The 16,974-nt window shown below is 54.4% G+C and overlaps 1 protein-coding gene across 1 annotated transcript in view; it reads right to left on the bottom strand.

Moving 5' to 3' along the window:
* Nucleotides 1–16,974, bottom strand: part of SHANK2 (SH3 and multiple ankyrin repeat domains 2) — a 468,460-nt gene that overhangs the window by 403,357 nt on the left and 48,129 nt on the right. Inside the window, exon 7 of the mRNA XM_055580557.1 lies at nt 8,876–8,992. Coding sequence (XP_055436532.1) covers nt 8,876–8,992 — 117 coding nt within the window. The remainder of the gene's footprint in view (nt 1–8,875; nt 8,993–16,974) is intronic.

The raw sequence follows: 16,974 nt of genomic DNA, 5'->3' as shown, positions 1-16,974 counted from the left end.
TCCGGCAGACACACGGGACAGGGCGGGGTCTACTCACAAACCCACCGGCCACAGGCGGGACAGCTCCGAGTTCTACAGGAAAGACTGCTGTCGGGCAGCCGGGGTCCCGGGCCTCAGAGGCACACCTGAGTGGCCGTGAGGGTCACTGCAGACTCAGGGTGCACACTGCAGGGCCTGGAGGGAGGCTGCCCTCGGGGACCGCTGTGGCTGGAGAGAGGACCTGGGGATCACTTCAGGCTGGGTCCACAGGCAGGCAGAGAGACAGACAGGGGGCCCTTGGGAGGGAGGGGAGGCTCCGCGGTGGCAAGAAGGACACGCGCAGATAGAGGTTAGGAGAGAAAAAGAGGGTGGAAGGACACACGGCCGGGAGCCCGCTGTTGAAACGGCCGTGAGCATGTGATGCCCTTGGTTCAGACCGTGGGCTGGCACACACCACGTTGACGGGTGGAAACTGCAGGGAAACCCCAGTCTCGGGCTACGCGTCTGCACCTTTTCCATGAGTCTGCGTTCAGGCGGTGCTCTGAGTAACTAAAAACACTTACAGGAAAAATTTAAAAGATGGACCTATGCTTGGCAAACACACCTTTCACGTGTGGGGTACAGCTAATCCCAGGCTGTAAAAGAAGAGCCCCGGGTGTTACTTCCAGGGGAGGTGAGCCCTGGATCCCGGCCCAAGGTCACACACCCCGGCCTGATGCTGGTCCTGTCATCTGATTCTGGGGTCTCACCTCCTGCCCTGCTGGTTCTGTGAAATGGCTTCTACTGGAACTCGGGCTCCTGAGCGTCCGGGTCCCGCCCCAGGCTCCAGGCCCCTGGTCGGGCCGCCAGAACCCACCCCACCAACTGGGGCTCATTCATGATGACCCAAACTGTTAGTTACTTAAAACAACAGCGTTATCTTGCCTCAGTGAGCAGTGTTCTGCAAAGAGAGAAAAGAGGAAAGGGTATCTGAGAGAGCCCTGGCCCTGAGGGGACACGGGCCCGTGGATGAGCCGGATTTCGGCAGGTTACCATCTGGGGTGTGGGGGAAGCAGGTGAGGGAGAACGAACTCCGGGGGCAGCCAGCCAGGGCAACGCCCCTGGGGCTCGGGGACCTGAAGGCTGCCTGGGGGCTCATTCTGAACTGAGTTTGCACTGGGCTAAGTGTGCCCTGGCCCGGCTCCAGGGCGGCCGGGGAGGACCCGCCAGGTGACCGTCCCAGATGTCCGGAGCCACTGGGGCCCATCAGAACCCAGGGCAAGAGTCTGGCCCGGCAATTCCGTGTAACTGCTCCCCACTGCTCCACAAGGACTTCCATTGAAAGCTCCCATCCAGGAGGTTTATCTCCTAGGAAGCTAAGAATAACCCTTGCCAAGCACTGCCAGTCATACCCTCCCAGAAGGAAGCCAGCCAGGATCCCAGAAAACTCCTCCACTCACCCACAGAAGGACAGCTCTGAGTCAATATTAACCAAGCTCAAGGCACACACCCCGTCATTCTAAGAGCTGCCAGACCTGGAAGGGGGAGAGATTTCAAAACCGAAGGGCAAGTGGTTCGTGTGACTTTATAACAATGACACTGTGTGTGTGTGTGTGTGTGTGTGTGTGTGTGTGTGTGTGTGTACAGACAGGTGTATGTGTCTGTGTGCACATGTGTGCACATGTGAGCACAGGTATGTGTGTACACACATGGGTGCTCTACAGTTCAGAAGACACACCTCTCCACTCCTTGATTCCACCCTCAGCGCCTCCTTGCCAGAGGTAGTAGGAGGCCCATTTCACAGATAAGGCAGTGGAGGCCAGGAAGGCGTGAATGAAAACCTGCAGCTCCAGAAAGCGAGCAAAAGGAGCAGTCCTGACCCAGAGAAGTTGCTAGTGGGAGCCCCGTGGTGCCCGTGCGTGGCTGCTGGCTGCCCTGTGGGTCCCCCTGCGAGGGGATCTCATAGGACACACTGAGGCGTGTCTTCATCATTTTAAAGAAGCCCATCAAGTGCAGACACAGACACACCCTGCGTGTTTTGAGGGCCAAAGCATCAGGGAGAATATCCAATTATTATCCAGGGATGACTTTTGGAGACGTGACTACAGTCACTTAAATGTCACAGACAGGAACTACTCAGCACTCCAAATCATGAGTCCTCAGCACTCCAAATCATGAGTCAGGAATTCGTTCCAGTTTAAATGATCCCTTGAAATGAGCCTGTCCCGGAAGACATAAATCTAGGAAGAGCCCGGATGCGTGCGATCAATAAAATGGTGAAGCGCAGAGCGGGGACGCCGCTGCCACCAGGGCGAGGCTGGAACCTGGCCCCAAAGACCGAGCCGCTCTCAAGGCCGGTGCCCCAAGGACCACACCACACACGCGCCCTGACACATGGCTTCACCTGACTCGTGCCCAGTGGCGTATCTGCCTACCTCCAATCAAGGGGTTACAGGAACCCGTCCCCAAGGCCTGGGGGAGGAGAGATACAGGGTGGGTTTTGGGCCCGGCTTTGGCGTTTACAGCTGAGCTGCTTGGACTGAGCCCTGCGGCTCCTGGCCTGTTCAAGGGAATGCCAACCAACAGCAGCCTCCGAGGGCTCGTTGGGGGAATCTAAGCGGAGTGACTACGGGACAGCTTTCTGCACACGCTCAACGCCCAGGGCGCGATCGCCCCATGAGGGCCCCCGCAGAGGCTGCCACTGGCTACGACGCTGACAACCACGGTGTGGGCTGTGGAAAGGGCACACGGACCAGACAGAACACAGCCTGTCTCCAGAGGCCGGCTCCAGAGAGGCAGGGTTTACTTATTTTTTAACCTTCCAGACAAATTTGCCTGGCTTAGTAACTTTTGATATTTCAAACTCCCTCCCTTCCTTCCTTCATTATCCAGGGTAGAAAAACAAACACCAGGCTGTCTCTCCCCCTCCCTCTGGGGCTCCTGGAAAGCCAGCCAACAGACCAAGGGAGCCAGAAGATGAGATGCAGTTTGCTGCTTACAATCAAAGCCCTAATTAGTTGACTTCATAAGAGAAGAAGAGAGAATATTCTGATCATAGTGTGTTTTACTGGAAGTGTACGGATGAGGTCTGCCTAAAACTGATAAAACACACGATCAATCCATAAAGCTGATGTTTTCACATTTAATGAGAAGTTTGTTAAATTAACAGCAGTACACGTGGTTTCACATTCACCATCCTAAGCACCGCCTTCACCACCATCAGCATCACCACTTGCTGTTGTTCACTCAGTTGTGTCCGACTCTTTGCGACCCCATGGACTGCAGCACACCAGGCTTCCCTGCTCTTCACTATCTCCTGGAGTTTGTTCAAACTCATGCCCATTGCGCTGGTGACGCCGTCCCACCGCCTCATCCTCTGTGGCCCCTTTTCTAACTCTTGCCCTCAATCTTCCCAGCATCAGGTCTTTTCCAACGAGTCGGTTCTTGGCATCTAGTGCCCAAAGTATTGGAGCCTCAGCTTCAGCATCAGTCCTTCCGATGAACATTCAGGGCTGATCTCCTTTAAGGTGGACTGGTTTGATCTCCTTGTTGTTCAAGGGGCTCTCAAGAGTCTTCGGTAGCATCACAATTCAAAAGCATCAATTCTTTAACGCTCAGTCTTGTTTATGGTCCAACTCTCACACCCGTACGTGACTACTGGGAAAACCATGGCTCTGACTCTCATCACCAGTCACCATCCATCACCATCATCACCAGTCACCATCCATCACCGCCATCACCAGTCACCATCCATCATCACCAGTCACCATCATCACCATTATCACCAGTCACCATCATCACCATTATCACCAGTCACCATCATCACCATCATCACCAGTCACCATCCATCACCGCCATCACCAGTCACCATCCATCACCATCATCACGATCATCACCATCATCACCAGTCACCATCCATCATCACCATCATCACCAGTCACCATCATCGCCATCACCAGTCACCATCATCACCAGTCACCATCATCACCATCATCACCAGTCACCATCCATCACCATCATCACCAGTCACCATCATCACCATCATCACCAGTCACCATCATCACCATCATCACCAGTCACCATCCATCACCATCATCACCATCATCACCAGTCACCATCATCACCAGTCACCATCATCACCATCATCACCAGTCACCATCCATCACCATCATCACCAGTCACCATCATCACCAGTCACCATCCATCACCATCATCACCAGTCACCATCATCACCAGTCACCATCATCACCAGTCACCATCCATCACCATCATCACCAGTCACCATCCATCACCATCATCACCAGTCACCATCCATCACCATCATCACCAGTCACCATCATCACCATCATCACCAGTCACCATCCATCACCATCATCACCAGTCACCATCCATCATCACCATCATCACCGTCATAGTCACTTTCACTGAAAATCCACCGCATGCCAGGCATACCATATGTTTGTTTTCTATTTTAAGCCTCTTAGCAGCCCTGCCAGTTAGGTATAATTATCTCCACATTACAGAGGAGGGATTTTCTGGAACCCAGACTGCCATGTCTCCCTGCACTGCAGCTCTGTCTTGAGGCGGCTTCTTAATCCCTTTCCCTGGCTCCTGTCCTGACCCAAAGGCACCAGGTCCCCGCCCTGGGAGAGTCTGTTTCTCAGCATCACTCTCCAGAGAGCCCTATATGACACCTCCTTCTGCTTGAAGGAGTTTTTCTCGTTGGCCCTGAGCCCAGCCTCGCACACCCCGTGTGTGCAGAAGCGGAAGTGGACTCAGAGAGGAGGCCAGCATGCTGGTTACTTGGGGAGGGCAGGGCCTCAGGTTAGGTATCAATACAACTGCCAGGGGTGCGTGACAGAGGCTGGGGGACCCTCGATCCCTCCATCCACCCCTCCATCCGCCCCGAGGACAGCTCATCAGAAGGATGCTAGTGTACACGGAGCTGTGCGTCTCTGAATTACACAGAGATGCCGTCTGCACTGGCTTTTCTCACTGCTTGGGAAGGGGGTCGGCGCTGAGGGAAAAGATTAAAGGTCACACTAGCATCCCAGGGAGGGCCATGATGGATTCAGGAGGCTGGATCCCAGAACACTTGCTGACTCCCAACTCAACATGCTGTCCAGAACCCATGGGCCACCAAGTGAGTCTGTGACCCTCCATGATGAATGCAAGGCTGGGTGTCCAAAACAGGAGGGGCCCCAAAAGCATTTCTACCCGTGCTGCTGCGGAGGGTCAGGTGGGTAGGGCTGGACAGCAGCAGGCGGGCCGCAATGGTCCCAGGACCCTGGACAGGGGACAGCTCTCACACCCTGGCCAGGCTCCCCAGCATGCTGGGAGGAAGGCACTCGGCCGGGAGCAGGGAGTCTGTCCTTAACTTACGTCTGGTGAGAGACCAGATGCAGCCTTCTGCGCCCGGGCCTGGCAAACCGGGGCCCACAGGCTAAACTGGCCCCCTGCCTGGTTTATAAATAAAGTTTTATTGGCGCACAGCCACACATTAATCTGCATATCGTCTGTGGCTAAGTTCACACTGCAGAGGCAGAGTGGAGTAGCTGTGAAGAAGTCCATGTGGTCTGAAAAGCCAGAATATTCACTCAGTGACTCTTTATAGGAAAAGTCTGCTGGCCTCTCTAACCCAAGGCAAGAGAGGCAGGGTCTTCCTATGAGCCTTGGGCGGCTCTGGGTCATCCCAAAGCCATCAGCCGAGGGTGAGGATAGGTCCAGAGGACACAGAGGGAACCCAGGCCCACAAATAACTCAGAATACAGATTCCCGACACTCTAATAAAAAAGGTTACACTTTCAAAGATCGTCCTGTCCTCCATTATTTCAAGAGACAGAAAACATGGTTTTCTGTTTAGGTCCCCCCCCATGATAAAATATGCTTAAAATCTACCAAGGAAAATTAAGAAATGCTTTCCCTGTCTAAGGCAATAATTAAGAAGCACATGTTGGCACAGATGTTTTACCAGCCAAAGCCAAGCCTCCTGACGTGTGTTTTTCTAGCCCAGCCGAGCAAGATATCCCTGCGCTCATAAATCCATTCCAGCCTCCATGTGCCTTGGAACACCTAGGGCCCCAGCTGTGTGCAAATCCCATCAATATGCTTTCATTAAGGAGCTGGCCAGCAGCTTTCAGGAAATCCCTTGAAGCCAGACTGAAATGCTTCCCCAGCCCCATCTGGCCGAGCTGCTCTCCTGTGCCAGGGGCAGGGGACACCCTGAGAGATGGCGGTTTGTGTCCCTGAGAAGGTGGGCCTAAGGGGCAAGCGGAGGCCAGCAGGGACGACAGGTAAGGCCTAATAATGACCTGGGCCCGGCCGTTCCCCTGGGCTGTACTGCAAAGGGCTGTGGCGTGAAAAGCACAGCTCACTCTACCAGGGGCTCATCAAGGAAAGGCTTGACTGAGGGCAGGTTCAACTGGGTCTTGAAGAGCGCATAGGGGTTTTCCAGGGCAAAGTGACTCCAGTCACTTAGGAGTCTTGCCTGGAGGGCGGGGGTCGTGTTGTACCCCTGCTGCTTTCTGGGCACGCTTGCACCCAGCTCGCCTGAGTTTTCAGTCCTTCTCACACGGGAGAGCGAGGGCTTTATATCAACTTGCTCACGTCAAGGCTCCACTCGTGGAGCCAAAAAGAAGTGAGCGGGGTCCTGAAAAAAGATCGGCACTCCCGTGTTCACAGCATCGCTGTTCACAACAGGTGAGAGATGGAGGCAGCCCGTGTCACCTGACGGGTGAAAGGATAAAACGTGGTCCACCTACACAAGGCAAAACTGCTGCCGTTGTTCAGCTGCTCAGTCGTGTCCGACTCTTTGTGACCCCGTGGGCTGCAGCACACCAGGCCTCCCTGTCCATCACCAACTCCCAGAGTCCATCCAAACTCCTGTCCATTGATTCGGTGATGCCATCCAACCATCTCATCCTCTGTTGTCCCCTTCTCCTTCTTACTTCAATCTTTCCCAGCATCAGCGTCTTATTCCAATAAGTCAGCTCTTCCCATCAGGTGGCCAAAGTACTGGAGCTTCAGCCTCAGCATCAGTCCTTCCAGTGAATATTCAGGGTTGATTTCCTTTAGAATTGATTGGGTTTGACCTCCTCAAAGTCCAAGGGACTCTCAAGAGTCTTCTTCGGCACCACAGTTCAAAAGCATCAATTCTTCAGCGCTCAGCCTTCTTTATAGTCCAACTCGCACATCCATACATGACCACTGGAAAAACCACAGCTTGGACCAGAAGGACCTTTGTCTGCAAAGTGATGTCTCTGCTTTTTAATATGGTGTCTAGGTTTATCATAGCTTTTAAAGCTATGACGAGGGAACATTACTCAGCCTTAAAAAGGAAGAAAATTATGACACAGCTGCAACCTGGATGAACCCGAGCACAGCACAGAGTGAAGTAAGAGAAACAAAAGGGCAGATGCCACGCGATTCCACTCACAGGACGTCCCTGGAACTGTCTAGTTCAGAGACAGAAAGCAGACGGTGGGGCTGGGGGAGGGGACGGGGAGTGGGTTGATGGAGACAGAGTGTCAGTTTGGGGAGACGGAAAGTTCTGAAGACAGAGGCGGGTGACGCTTGTTCAGCCATGTGAATGCACCCAACGCTGCTGAGACGCGTACCTTAACTGCATAGATAAGACGGTCAAACATTCGCTCTGTTTTACTTATCTACCCACAGTGAAGAAGGAATTAGGTTTCCAAGGTGGCGCTTGTGGTAAAGAGCCCGCCTGCCAGTGCAGGAGACATAAGAGATGTGGGTTCCATCCCTGAGTAGGAAAGATCTCTTGGAGGAGGGCATGGCAACCCACTTCAGTATTCTTGCCTAGAAAATCTCATGGACAGAGGAGCCTGGCAGGCTATAGTTCATGGGGTCACAAGAGAGTTGGACACGACTGAAGCGACTTAGCATGCAAGAAGGAATTAAATAGGAAAAGCCCACTGGGGACATGTGTGTACATGTGATGGGAGGCTTGCTGTTGTTACACGGCGGTCCCATTGGCGTTCAGTGGGGTGCCATAATCGTCTTGGGGGCTCTGTCAGCAGCTCCCATCCCCATTTCATGGCTCCAACCTGCCCCCTCCAGGCCCCAGGGGAGACCCGCTCTGGGGTACGTGTGACACGGTACCTGCAGACTCTGCCACGGGGGGTTTGTGCCCAGCTCTGACTGCACCAGCTGTGTCCAGGACCCTCCTCTCACTTCCTGTGACTCAAGCTCTCCTTCTATGACAGGGATGTGTGTCGTGCGTGCTAAGTCTCTTTAGTCGTGACCCTGTGGACTACAGCCCACCAGGCTCCTCTGTCCATGGGATCCTCCAGGCAAGAACACTGCAGTGGGTTGCCATTCCCTTCTCCAGGGGATCTTCCCAACCCAGGCATGGAACCTGATTTTCTTATGTCTCCTGCATTTGGCAGGTAGGTTCTTTACCACAAGCACCAGCTGGAAAGCTCGTACGATAGGGATAACCATCCTCAAAGAAGCTGGTGAGGAGCTCCCCCAGCTAAGCACTGAGTGTCTGTGTCTCCCCAGATTCCTACCTTGAAGCCCTAACCCCCAGTGTGACTGTGTCTGGAGATGGGTCTTTATGAGGTGATTAGTTTAAATGAGGTTGTGAGGGTGGGGCCCTGACCTGATAGGATTAGCGTCCTTGGCAGAAGAGACAGCCAAGGGCTGTTTCTGTCTCTGCACATGGGAGGACACAGCCGAAAGGGGCTAGGGAGACCCAAGCCAGGAGGACAGCCTCCCCTGGAACCAGGCAGGGTGGCCCCGCGGTCTGGGACGTGCAGCCAGGACTGGGAGAAGTAAGTGTCTGCTGTTTAAGCCGCCCCGTCTTCAGGGCTTCATTACAGCACCTGGAGCCGGACACCCGCCCACAAAGCGCTGAGCACAGCCCCGGCCCGGGGGCACAGTCACGGCTACTGACCTGGTTGTAGAGGGCGCAGATGTGCAGGGCGGTGTTCCCCGAGGCGTTCTGGGCCCCCATGTCGGCCCCGTAGAAGAGCAGGTGCTCCAGATGCTGCACGTGGCCGTACCTGCAGGCCTGAAACGAGAGTCCACAGCATGAGCAGGACCGCCCGGGCACACCCAGCTCCCCCAGAACTGACAGTGTGAGCGGGACCGCCCGGACACACCCGGCTCCCCCAGAACTGATGGTGTGAGCGGGACCACTCGGACACACCCGGCTCCCCCAGAACTGATGGTGTGAGCAGAACCGCCTGGGCACACCTGGCTCCCCCAGAACTGACAGTGTGAGTGGGACTTCCCAGACACACCCGGCTCCCCCAGAACTAACGGTGTGAGCGGGACCGCCCGGACACACCTGGCTCCCCCAGAACTGACGGTGAGGGCGTTCACACCGTGAGCAGAACTGCCTGGGCAAACTTGGCTCCCCCAGAACTGATGGTGTGGCCATCCACACCGTGAGCGGAACCGCCCGGGCACACTTGGCTCCCCCAGAACTGATGGTGTGGCCGTCCACACCATGAGCGGAACCGCCCGGACACATCCAGCTCCCCCAGAACTGACGGTGTGAGCGGGACCGCCCAGACACACCCGGCTCCCCTAGAACTGACGGTGTGAGTGGGACCTCCCGGACACACCTGGCTCCCCGAGAACTGATGGTGTGAGCGGGACCGCCCGGACACACCTGGCTCCCCCAGAACTGATGGTGTGGCCATCCACACCATGAGCAGAACCACCTGGACACACCCGGCTCCCCCAGAACTGACGGTGTGAGCAGGACTGCCCAGACACACCCGGCTCCCCCAGAACTGACAGTGTGAGTAGGACCGCCCGGGCACACCTGGCTCCCCCAGAACTGACGGGCGGCCGTCCACACCGTGAGCAGAACCGCCTGGACACACCCGGCTCCCCCAGAACTGACGGTGTGAGCGGGACCTCCCGGACACACCTGGCTCCCCGAGAACTGATGGTGTGAGCGGGACCGCCCGGACACACCTGGCTCCCCCAGAACTGATGGTGTGGCCGTCCACACCATGAGCGGAACAGCCCGGACACATCCAGCTCCCCCAGAACTGACGGTGTGAGCGGGACCGCCCGGACACACCCGGCTCCCCCAGAACTGACGGTGTGAGCGGGACCTCCCGGACACACCTGGCTCCCCGAGAACTGATGGTGTGAGCGGGACCTCCCGGGCACACTTGGCTCCCCCAGAACTGATGGTGTGGCCATCCACACCATGAGCAAAACCACCTGGACACACCCGGCTCCCCCAGAACTGACGGTGTGAACAGGACCGCCCAGACACACCCGGCTCCCCCAGAACTGACAGTGTGAGTAGGACCGCCCGGGCACACCTGGCTCCCCCAGAACTGACGGGCGGCCGTCCACACCGTGAGCAGAACCGCCTGGACACACCTGGCTCCCCCAGAACTGACAGTGCAGCCGTCCACACCATGAGCAGAACCGCCCGGACACACCTGGCTCCCCCAGAACTGACGGTGTGAGCGGGACTGTCCAGACACACCTGGCTCCTCCAGGACTGACGATGCGGCCGCCCACAGCATGAGCGGAACTGCCCGGACACGCCTGGCTCCCCCAGAACTGACTGTGTGGGCAGCACAGCTCACAGCCTGCTCCTGCATCTGCACCGGGCCCCCCAGGACAGACCCCAGGGTGGGAAGCAAGAGAGGGCCTCGTGATGGGACTGAGGATTGTGTTCAGCTGTTCAACAGAGGGGTGGGTCTGCGTAGGGGCCACCCATTCCTTTCATTTGGACCTGCAGGAGGGGAACCCCAAAGACACCATGGCAAGTCTTTGCCCCCTGAACTCAGCAACCGCCCAGGAAACGCGGATCAGGATGCTCCATGCCTGGCCTTGCTAATCCAAGCCCCCCGGATCCCAGGATGACGCATGAGGATGTCTGTGGGTGTGCGAGGATCTGCTGTGTCCTGGGGAGAGACCCGCCACCTGACCTGTCCTCCTCCGGGCAGGGGCAGCCCCGCTGAGACTTTAACATGAACCCACCCTGAAGGGGCACAAGAGGCAGGGGAGGTGGCCCCACAGCGTGATTTACCCTTTTCTGAGCCCTTCTAGGGCTGACGTGGGATTTATGAGCCAACAGGGTTCTGGGGTCCACCAGATCTGGCTTGGTTTTCCAGAACTTTCACTCTGAGCCTATGTCTTCACGTGCCAACAGAAACCCTGCCCCTCGAGGGGTTCTCATGAGTCATGTGAATACGGGGCCTGAAAAGACCCCCAGTGATGCTCAGGGACGGGCCAGCCCCCCACCCCCCACAGCAAGCGGGGAGACCTGGCATTGAGACTGCGTAGGGGCGGGGCCGTTCAGCTCCAGCGGGGGATCCAGAGGCTGGGGGGGGGGGGTCTCCTGACCCTGGGCAGCAGGTCCTACCCGACTAAGCGCACCCCATCCACCAGAACCGCCTGTGATGCAGCAGTGCCCAGCGCCGGGGTGGTGAGACCCACTGTCCCCGTGTTGGGGCGGAAACGCAGACGGGGAGATACGAGAGGCCAGGGAACGGGGTCCTGACCCAGGGCTGAGTACACGGAGGGCGGGGAGCGCCAGGCACAGAGCAGACAGCTGGCCCGGCCAGGACGGGCAGCCGCAGGGGGTCGGGGTCGGGCTGGCACGCAGCTCGTCAGCCCTGCCTTTCTGGTAACTGAGACAGACTGAGCGGAACCTCCACCTCTGTGCTGTGCAAGAGAAGAGCGCCAAACCCCACCAATTAACAGAGGAGAGAGGACGGGAGGATAGGGGCTTAGTAATCGGATGACCTTAAAAAAACCCTGAGAAACACCCACGTTCAACCCCGGTGCTGCCGTTTACAGAGCAGATCATCACCAGAGATAAGGTTGCTTCCACCTGCCTGCCCCACCTTCCCTTTTCATGGCAACAGCGCCTGCCTCTTCCTCTGGGGCCCCGAGCCCGCTCCCAGAGGCCTAGGGGCCCGCCCCTCCCCACGCCTACAGCACACCCAGAACTTTCGAGCTTCTGGCCACGGGCGTGGGCTGGGGATGCCCAAGTGACTCTCGGGAGCCACGGAGCCGGAGGCTGAGACATTTGTCAGAACAACGGAGAAAATGAAGTTCTCGCTTTCCTCCAGGAGGGTCGGCAAAAAAAGCCACGGAAGCTCAGAGCTGCCGGGGCCACCAACGCAGAGGAAGGGAGAAGTGGGAGCTGAAGGCAGGAGAGAGAAAACAAGACACACACGCGCGCACACACACAATAGAGACAGACACACACACACAGACATACAGAGACAGATACAGGCACAGAGAGACACATAGATACAGAGACACAGACACACACACACACACACACACACACACAATAGACAGACACACAACAGAGACAGACACACAGACACACACGCACAGAGACATACAGACACAGAGAGACACACACACAACAGAGACAGAAACATACAGGCAGAGAGAGACAGACACACACAGAGACACAGACACACACACACACAGAGACACACAGATACATACACAGAGAGACAGACACAAACAATAGAGACAGACACACACAGGCACAGAGAGACATACAGACACACACACACACACACACAGACGTTGCCAAGGTAATGTCCTGTGAATCTCTCTCAGTGAAGACGCTGCCTGGGCTCTTCAGGATGTAAGCCTAGGTATAATTTTAATTTTCCCCTTGTATCAGCTTGAGATTTTTGACCCTCAAATTGAAGGACCCCTCGCCAAACCACTCTCTCCAAAGGCCTTCCAGGAAGCAAGACTGGATTCGGCTTAACTATCCTATAGTCAGAAGCGAAGAGAGCTGCATTGGCATAAAAAACATTTAACAATCACTGCACACCCATCCTCCCCCTTCCCACGGTTAACCTGAAATGGTGAGATTTTGTGACGTTATGGGATCGTGTCTCGCTCTCCTCACCAAGGGTCACGACATGATCAACGCGAAGAGATAAAACAGCACCGCTGAGTCTAAGGGCTTCCTTCCCACCCCCGTCTTTCTCAGAGCCCAGTGTCTGAAAACAAGCAAAACCAGAAAATTCAGACACGTGCTGGAACAACAACAACAAACTCCCATAATCGCTTTTCTAAAGGATCATCTTTGCTCGTCTCTTCTCTTAAACCACTGGCTGTTATGTGACTTTGGCCACCTGATGTGAAAAACTGACTCATTTGAAAAGACCCTGATGCTGGGAAAGATTGAGGGCAGGAGGAGAAGGGGACGACAGAGGATGAGACGGTTGAATGGCATCACCGACTCAATGGACGTGAGTTTGAGTAAGCTCCGGGAGTTGGTGATGGACAGGGAGGCCTGGCGCGCTGCGGTTCATGGAGTCGCAAAGAGTCGGACACGACTGAGCGACTGATCTGAACTGTTATGCGACAGAAGCTATGTTTGCTGAAGAAGCGGCCTGGCACGCGGGAAAGGGAGGAGGGAATCTGGGCAAGGCGGTGGCCAGAGGGGTGAGCAGACCGGCTGCACTCAGTGTGGGAGGGTGGCAAGAAACAGGTGAATAAACGAAGGACAGCGGGAGCAGGTTTCCCGGTTCAAAGAAGGGAGTCAGTGACGCAGCGCAGGACAAAACGAGAGGAAACTCCTCCGTGGCACTGGAGGCGCTCCAGTATGAGCTTTCGGTCTCAGCAGAAAAGCAAGAGAGGGACTGTGCAGGCATTCCTGGACGTGAGTGCACACACACCCCTGACTCTGGCCACACATACGCACCGGGGTTTCTGGCTTCAGCAAAAGGCTGGACGAGGGTGGTGGTAACCTACACGGGGAAAATGAGAACTGAAGATCCGGAGAAACGATAAATCAAAATTCCTGTTTCAACCAAAACAGGCTATCCCATGCTCATGAGACTCCTCCGTGGTGGTGCCACGTAGGTATTTGCATGTGCCAGTTTGGAGTTTCAAGGAGAGTCAGAGTTGAGTCAAGTTATCCAAAGAATAGCAAGAAGAAGTAAGAAAGCCTTCCTCAGTGATCAATGCAAAGAAATGGAGGAAAACAACAGAATGGGAAAGACTAGAGATCTCTTCAAGAAAATTAGAGATACCAAGGGAACATTTCATGCAAAGATGGGCTCGATAAAGGACAGAAATGGTATGGACCTAACAGAAGCACAAGCTATTTAGAAGAGGTGGCAAGAATACACAGAAAAACTGTACAAAAAGATCTTCACGACCCAGATAATCACGATGATGTGATCACTCACCTAGAGCCAGACATCCTGGAATGTGAAGTCAAGTGGGCCCTAGAAAGCATCACTATGAACAAAGCTAGTGGAGGTGATGGAATTCCAGTTGAGCTCTTTCAAATCCCGAAAGATGATGCTGTGAAAGTGCTGCACTCAATATGCCAGCAAATTTGGAAAACTCAGCAGTGGCCACAGGACTGGAAAAGGTCAGTTTTCATTCCAATCCCAAAGAAAGGCAATGCCAAAGAATGCTCAAACTACCGCACAATTGCACTCATCTCACATGCAAGTAAAGTAATGCTCAAAATTCTCCAAGCCAGGCTTCAGCAATACATGAACCGTAAACTTCCAGATGTTCAAGCTGGTTTTAGAAAAGGCAGAGGAACCAGAGATCAAATTGCCAACATCCGCTGGATCATCGAAAAAGCAAGAGAGTTCCAGAAACACGTCTATTTCTACTTTATTGACTATGCCAAAGCCTTTGACTGTGTGGATCACAATAAACTGTGGGAAATTCTTCAAGAGATGGGAATATCAGGCCACCTGACCTGCCTCTTGAGAAACCTATATGCAGGTCAGGAAGCAACAGTTAGAACTGGACATGGAACAACAGACTGGTTCCAAATAGGAAAAGGAGTACGTCAAGGCTGTATATTGTCACCCTGCTTATTTAACTTATATGCAGAGTACATCATGAGAAATGCTGGGCTGGAGGAAGCACAAGCTGGAATCAAGATTGCCAGGAGAAATATCAATAACCTGAGATATGCAGATGACACCACCCTTATGGCAGAAAGTGAAGAGGAACTCAAAAGCCTCTTGATGAAAGTGAAAGAGGAGAGTGAAAAAGTTGGCTTAAAGCTCAACATTCAGAAAACGAAGATCATGGCATCCAGTCCCATCACTTCATGGGAAATAGATGGAGAAACAGTGGAAACAGTGTCAGACTTTATTTTTCTGGGCTCCAAAATCACTACAGATGGTGACTGCAGCCATGAAATTAAAAGACGCTTACTCCTTGGAAGGAAAGTTATGACCAACCTAGATAGCATATTGAAAAGCAGAGACATTACTTTGCAACAAAGGTTTGTCTAGTCAAGGCTATGGTTTTTCCAGTGGTCACATATGGATGTGAGAGTTGGACTGTGAAGAAAGCTGAGCACCGAAGAATTGATGCTTTTGAACTGTGGTGTTGTAGAAGACTCTTGAGAGTCCCTTGGACTGCAAGGAGATCCAACCAGTCCATCCTAAAGGAGATCAGCCCTGGGTGTTCATTGGAAGGAATGATGCTAAAGCTGAAACTCCAGTACTTTGGCCACCTCATGCGAAGAGTTGACTCATTGGAAAAGACTGTGATGCTGGGAGGGATTGGGGGCAGGAGGAGAAGGGGACGATGGAGGATGAGATGGCTGGATGGCATCACTGACTCGATGGACATGAGTTTGAGTGAACTCCGGGAGTTGGTGATGGACAGGGAGGCCTGGCGTGCTGCGATTCATGGGGTCGCAAAGAGTTGGACACAAATGAGCGACTGAACTGAACTGAACTGAACTGAATGGAATCTGTTGGCAGATGTGGACTGAAATCGTGTGAAATTGTCACTTTTAGTCAAAAATGGCTGAACGATGCTGGTTTCGCTGGTTCAGTCTAAGAGTCTAAGATATTTAAACCCACAGGTGTGAATGTAGTCGCTTAGGAAGAGCATTTACACGGGAGAGAACAGGGGCAGAGCCTTGGGAACCCACCACTTAGAGGTGGGACAGAAGAGCAGGAGCTTTCCTGGCGGCTCAGCTGTAAAGAACCCGCCTGCCAACACAGGAGATGCAGGTTCAGTCCACGTTCTTGTCTGGGAAATCCCATGGACAGAGCAGCCTGGTGGGCTACAATCCATGGGGTCGCAAAGAGTCAGACATGACTGGGAGACTAAACAACAACCCCTCTGAGAGGGCCTGGAGTCAGTAACAGGCCGGGAGCAGTGAGCGCCCTTACTACCCAGACCTTGGGTTCTAAATACCACTCTGGACTCAAAAGAATCGGGACTCCTGACAGAGACGGCTGATTCGAGGGCTGAGGCATGAAAAAACAGGATGAGCCTGGAATACCTTGCTGAGCCAGAAGGAAAAAGGATGAGGACGCGTGCACGGGACACACGGGCCATCCTGAAGGGGCTCCCTGGACCCGAAGGGGGATAACAGTAACAGACCTCTTGAAAAAACAGAAATCCACGATACCACGGTACTATAAGTAAGTGAACAAACAGGAAGAGAAAGCTCCTTCTGATGACAGAAAGCCAACTAATCAGTGTGAGCAGTAAGGATGGAAGTAGGAAAATCTCCACTTAGCAGTTACTTACTTAATTCAGGCAAGAAAGACTATGCATGCTAAAACGAGCAGGTGAGAGGGAGATGGGGAAAGGGGCTTTCTCAGATACTCCCTGACTGCAAAGCGCAGAGGCAACTGCGGTGGAGAGCCTGGCAGATTCCAGGTGAACAGGGGGCCAGAGCGGACATCACCAGTGACAGCAAATGGTCACCACTGCCCCGACTGGACCACCAGGAACACAGCCCCTCCACGCTGCTGCTGCTGCTGCTAAGTCACGTCAGTCGTGTCCGACTCTGCGACCCCACAGACGGCAGCCCACCAGGCTCCCCCGTCCCTGGGATTCTCCAGGCAAGAACACTGGAGTGGGTTGCCATGTCCTTCTCCAATGCGTGAAAGTGAAAAGTGAAAGTTGCTCAGTTGTGTCCGACTCTTAGCGACCCCATGGACTGCAACCCACCAGGCTCCTCCATCCATGGGATTTTCCAGGCAAGAGTACTGGAGTGGGTGCCATTGCCTTCTCCGTCCCTTCCATGAT

This window comes from Bubalus kerabau, chromosome 5, assembly GCF_029407905.1.
Source record: "Bubalus kerabau isolate K-KA32 ecotype Philippines breed swamp buffalo chromosome 5, PCC_UOA_SB_1v2, whole genome shotgun sequence".
Lineage (NCBI taxonomy): Eukaryota > Metazoa > Chordata > Mammalia > Artiodactyla > Bovidae > Bubalus > Bubalus kerabau.
This window is presented reverse-complemented; position numbering and strand designations above follow the sequence as displayed.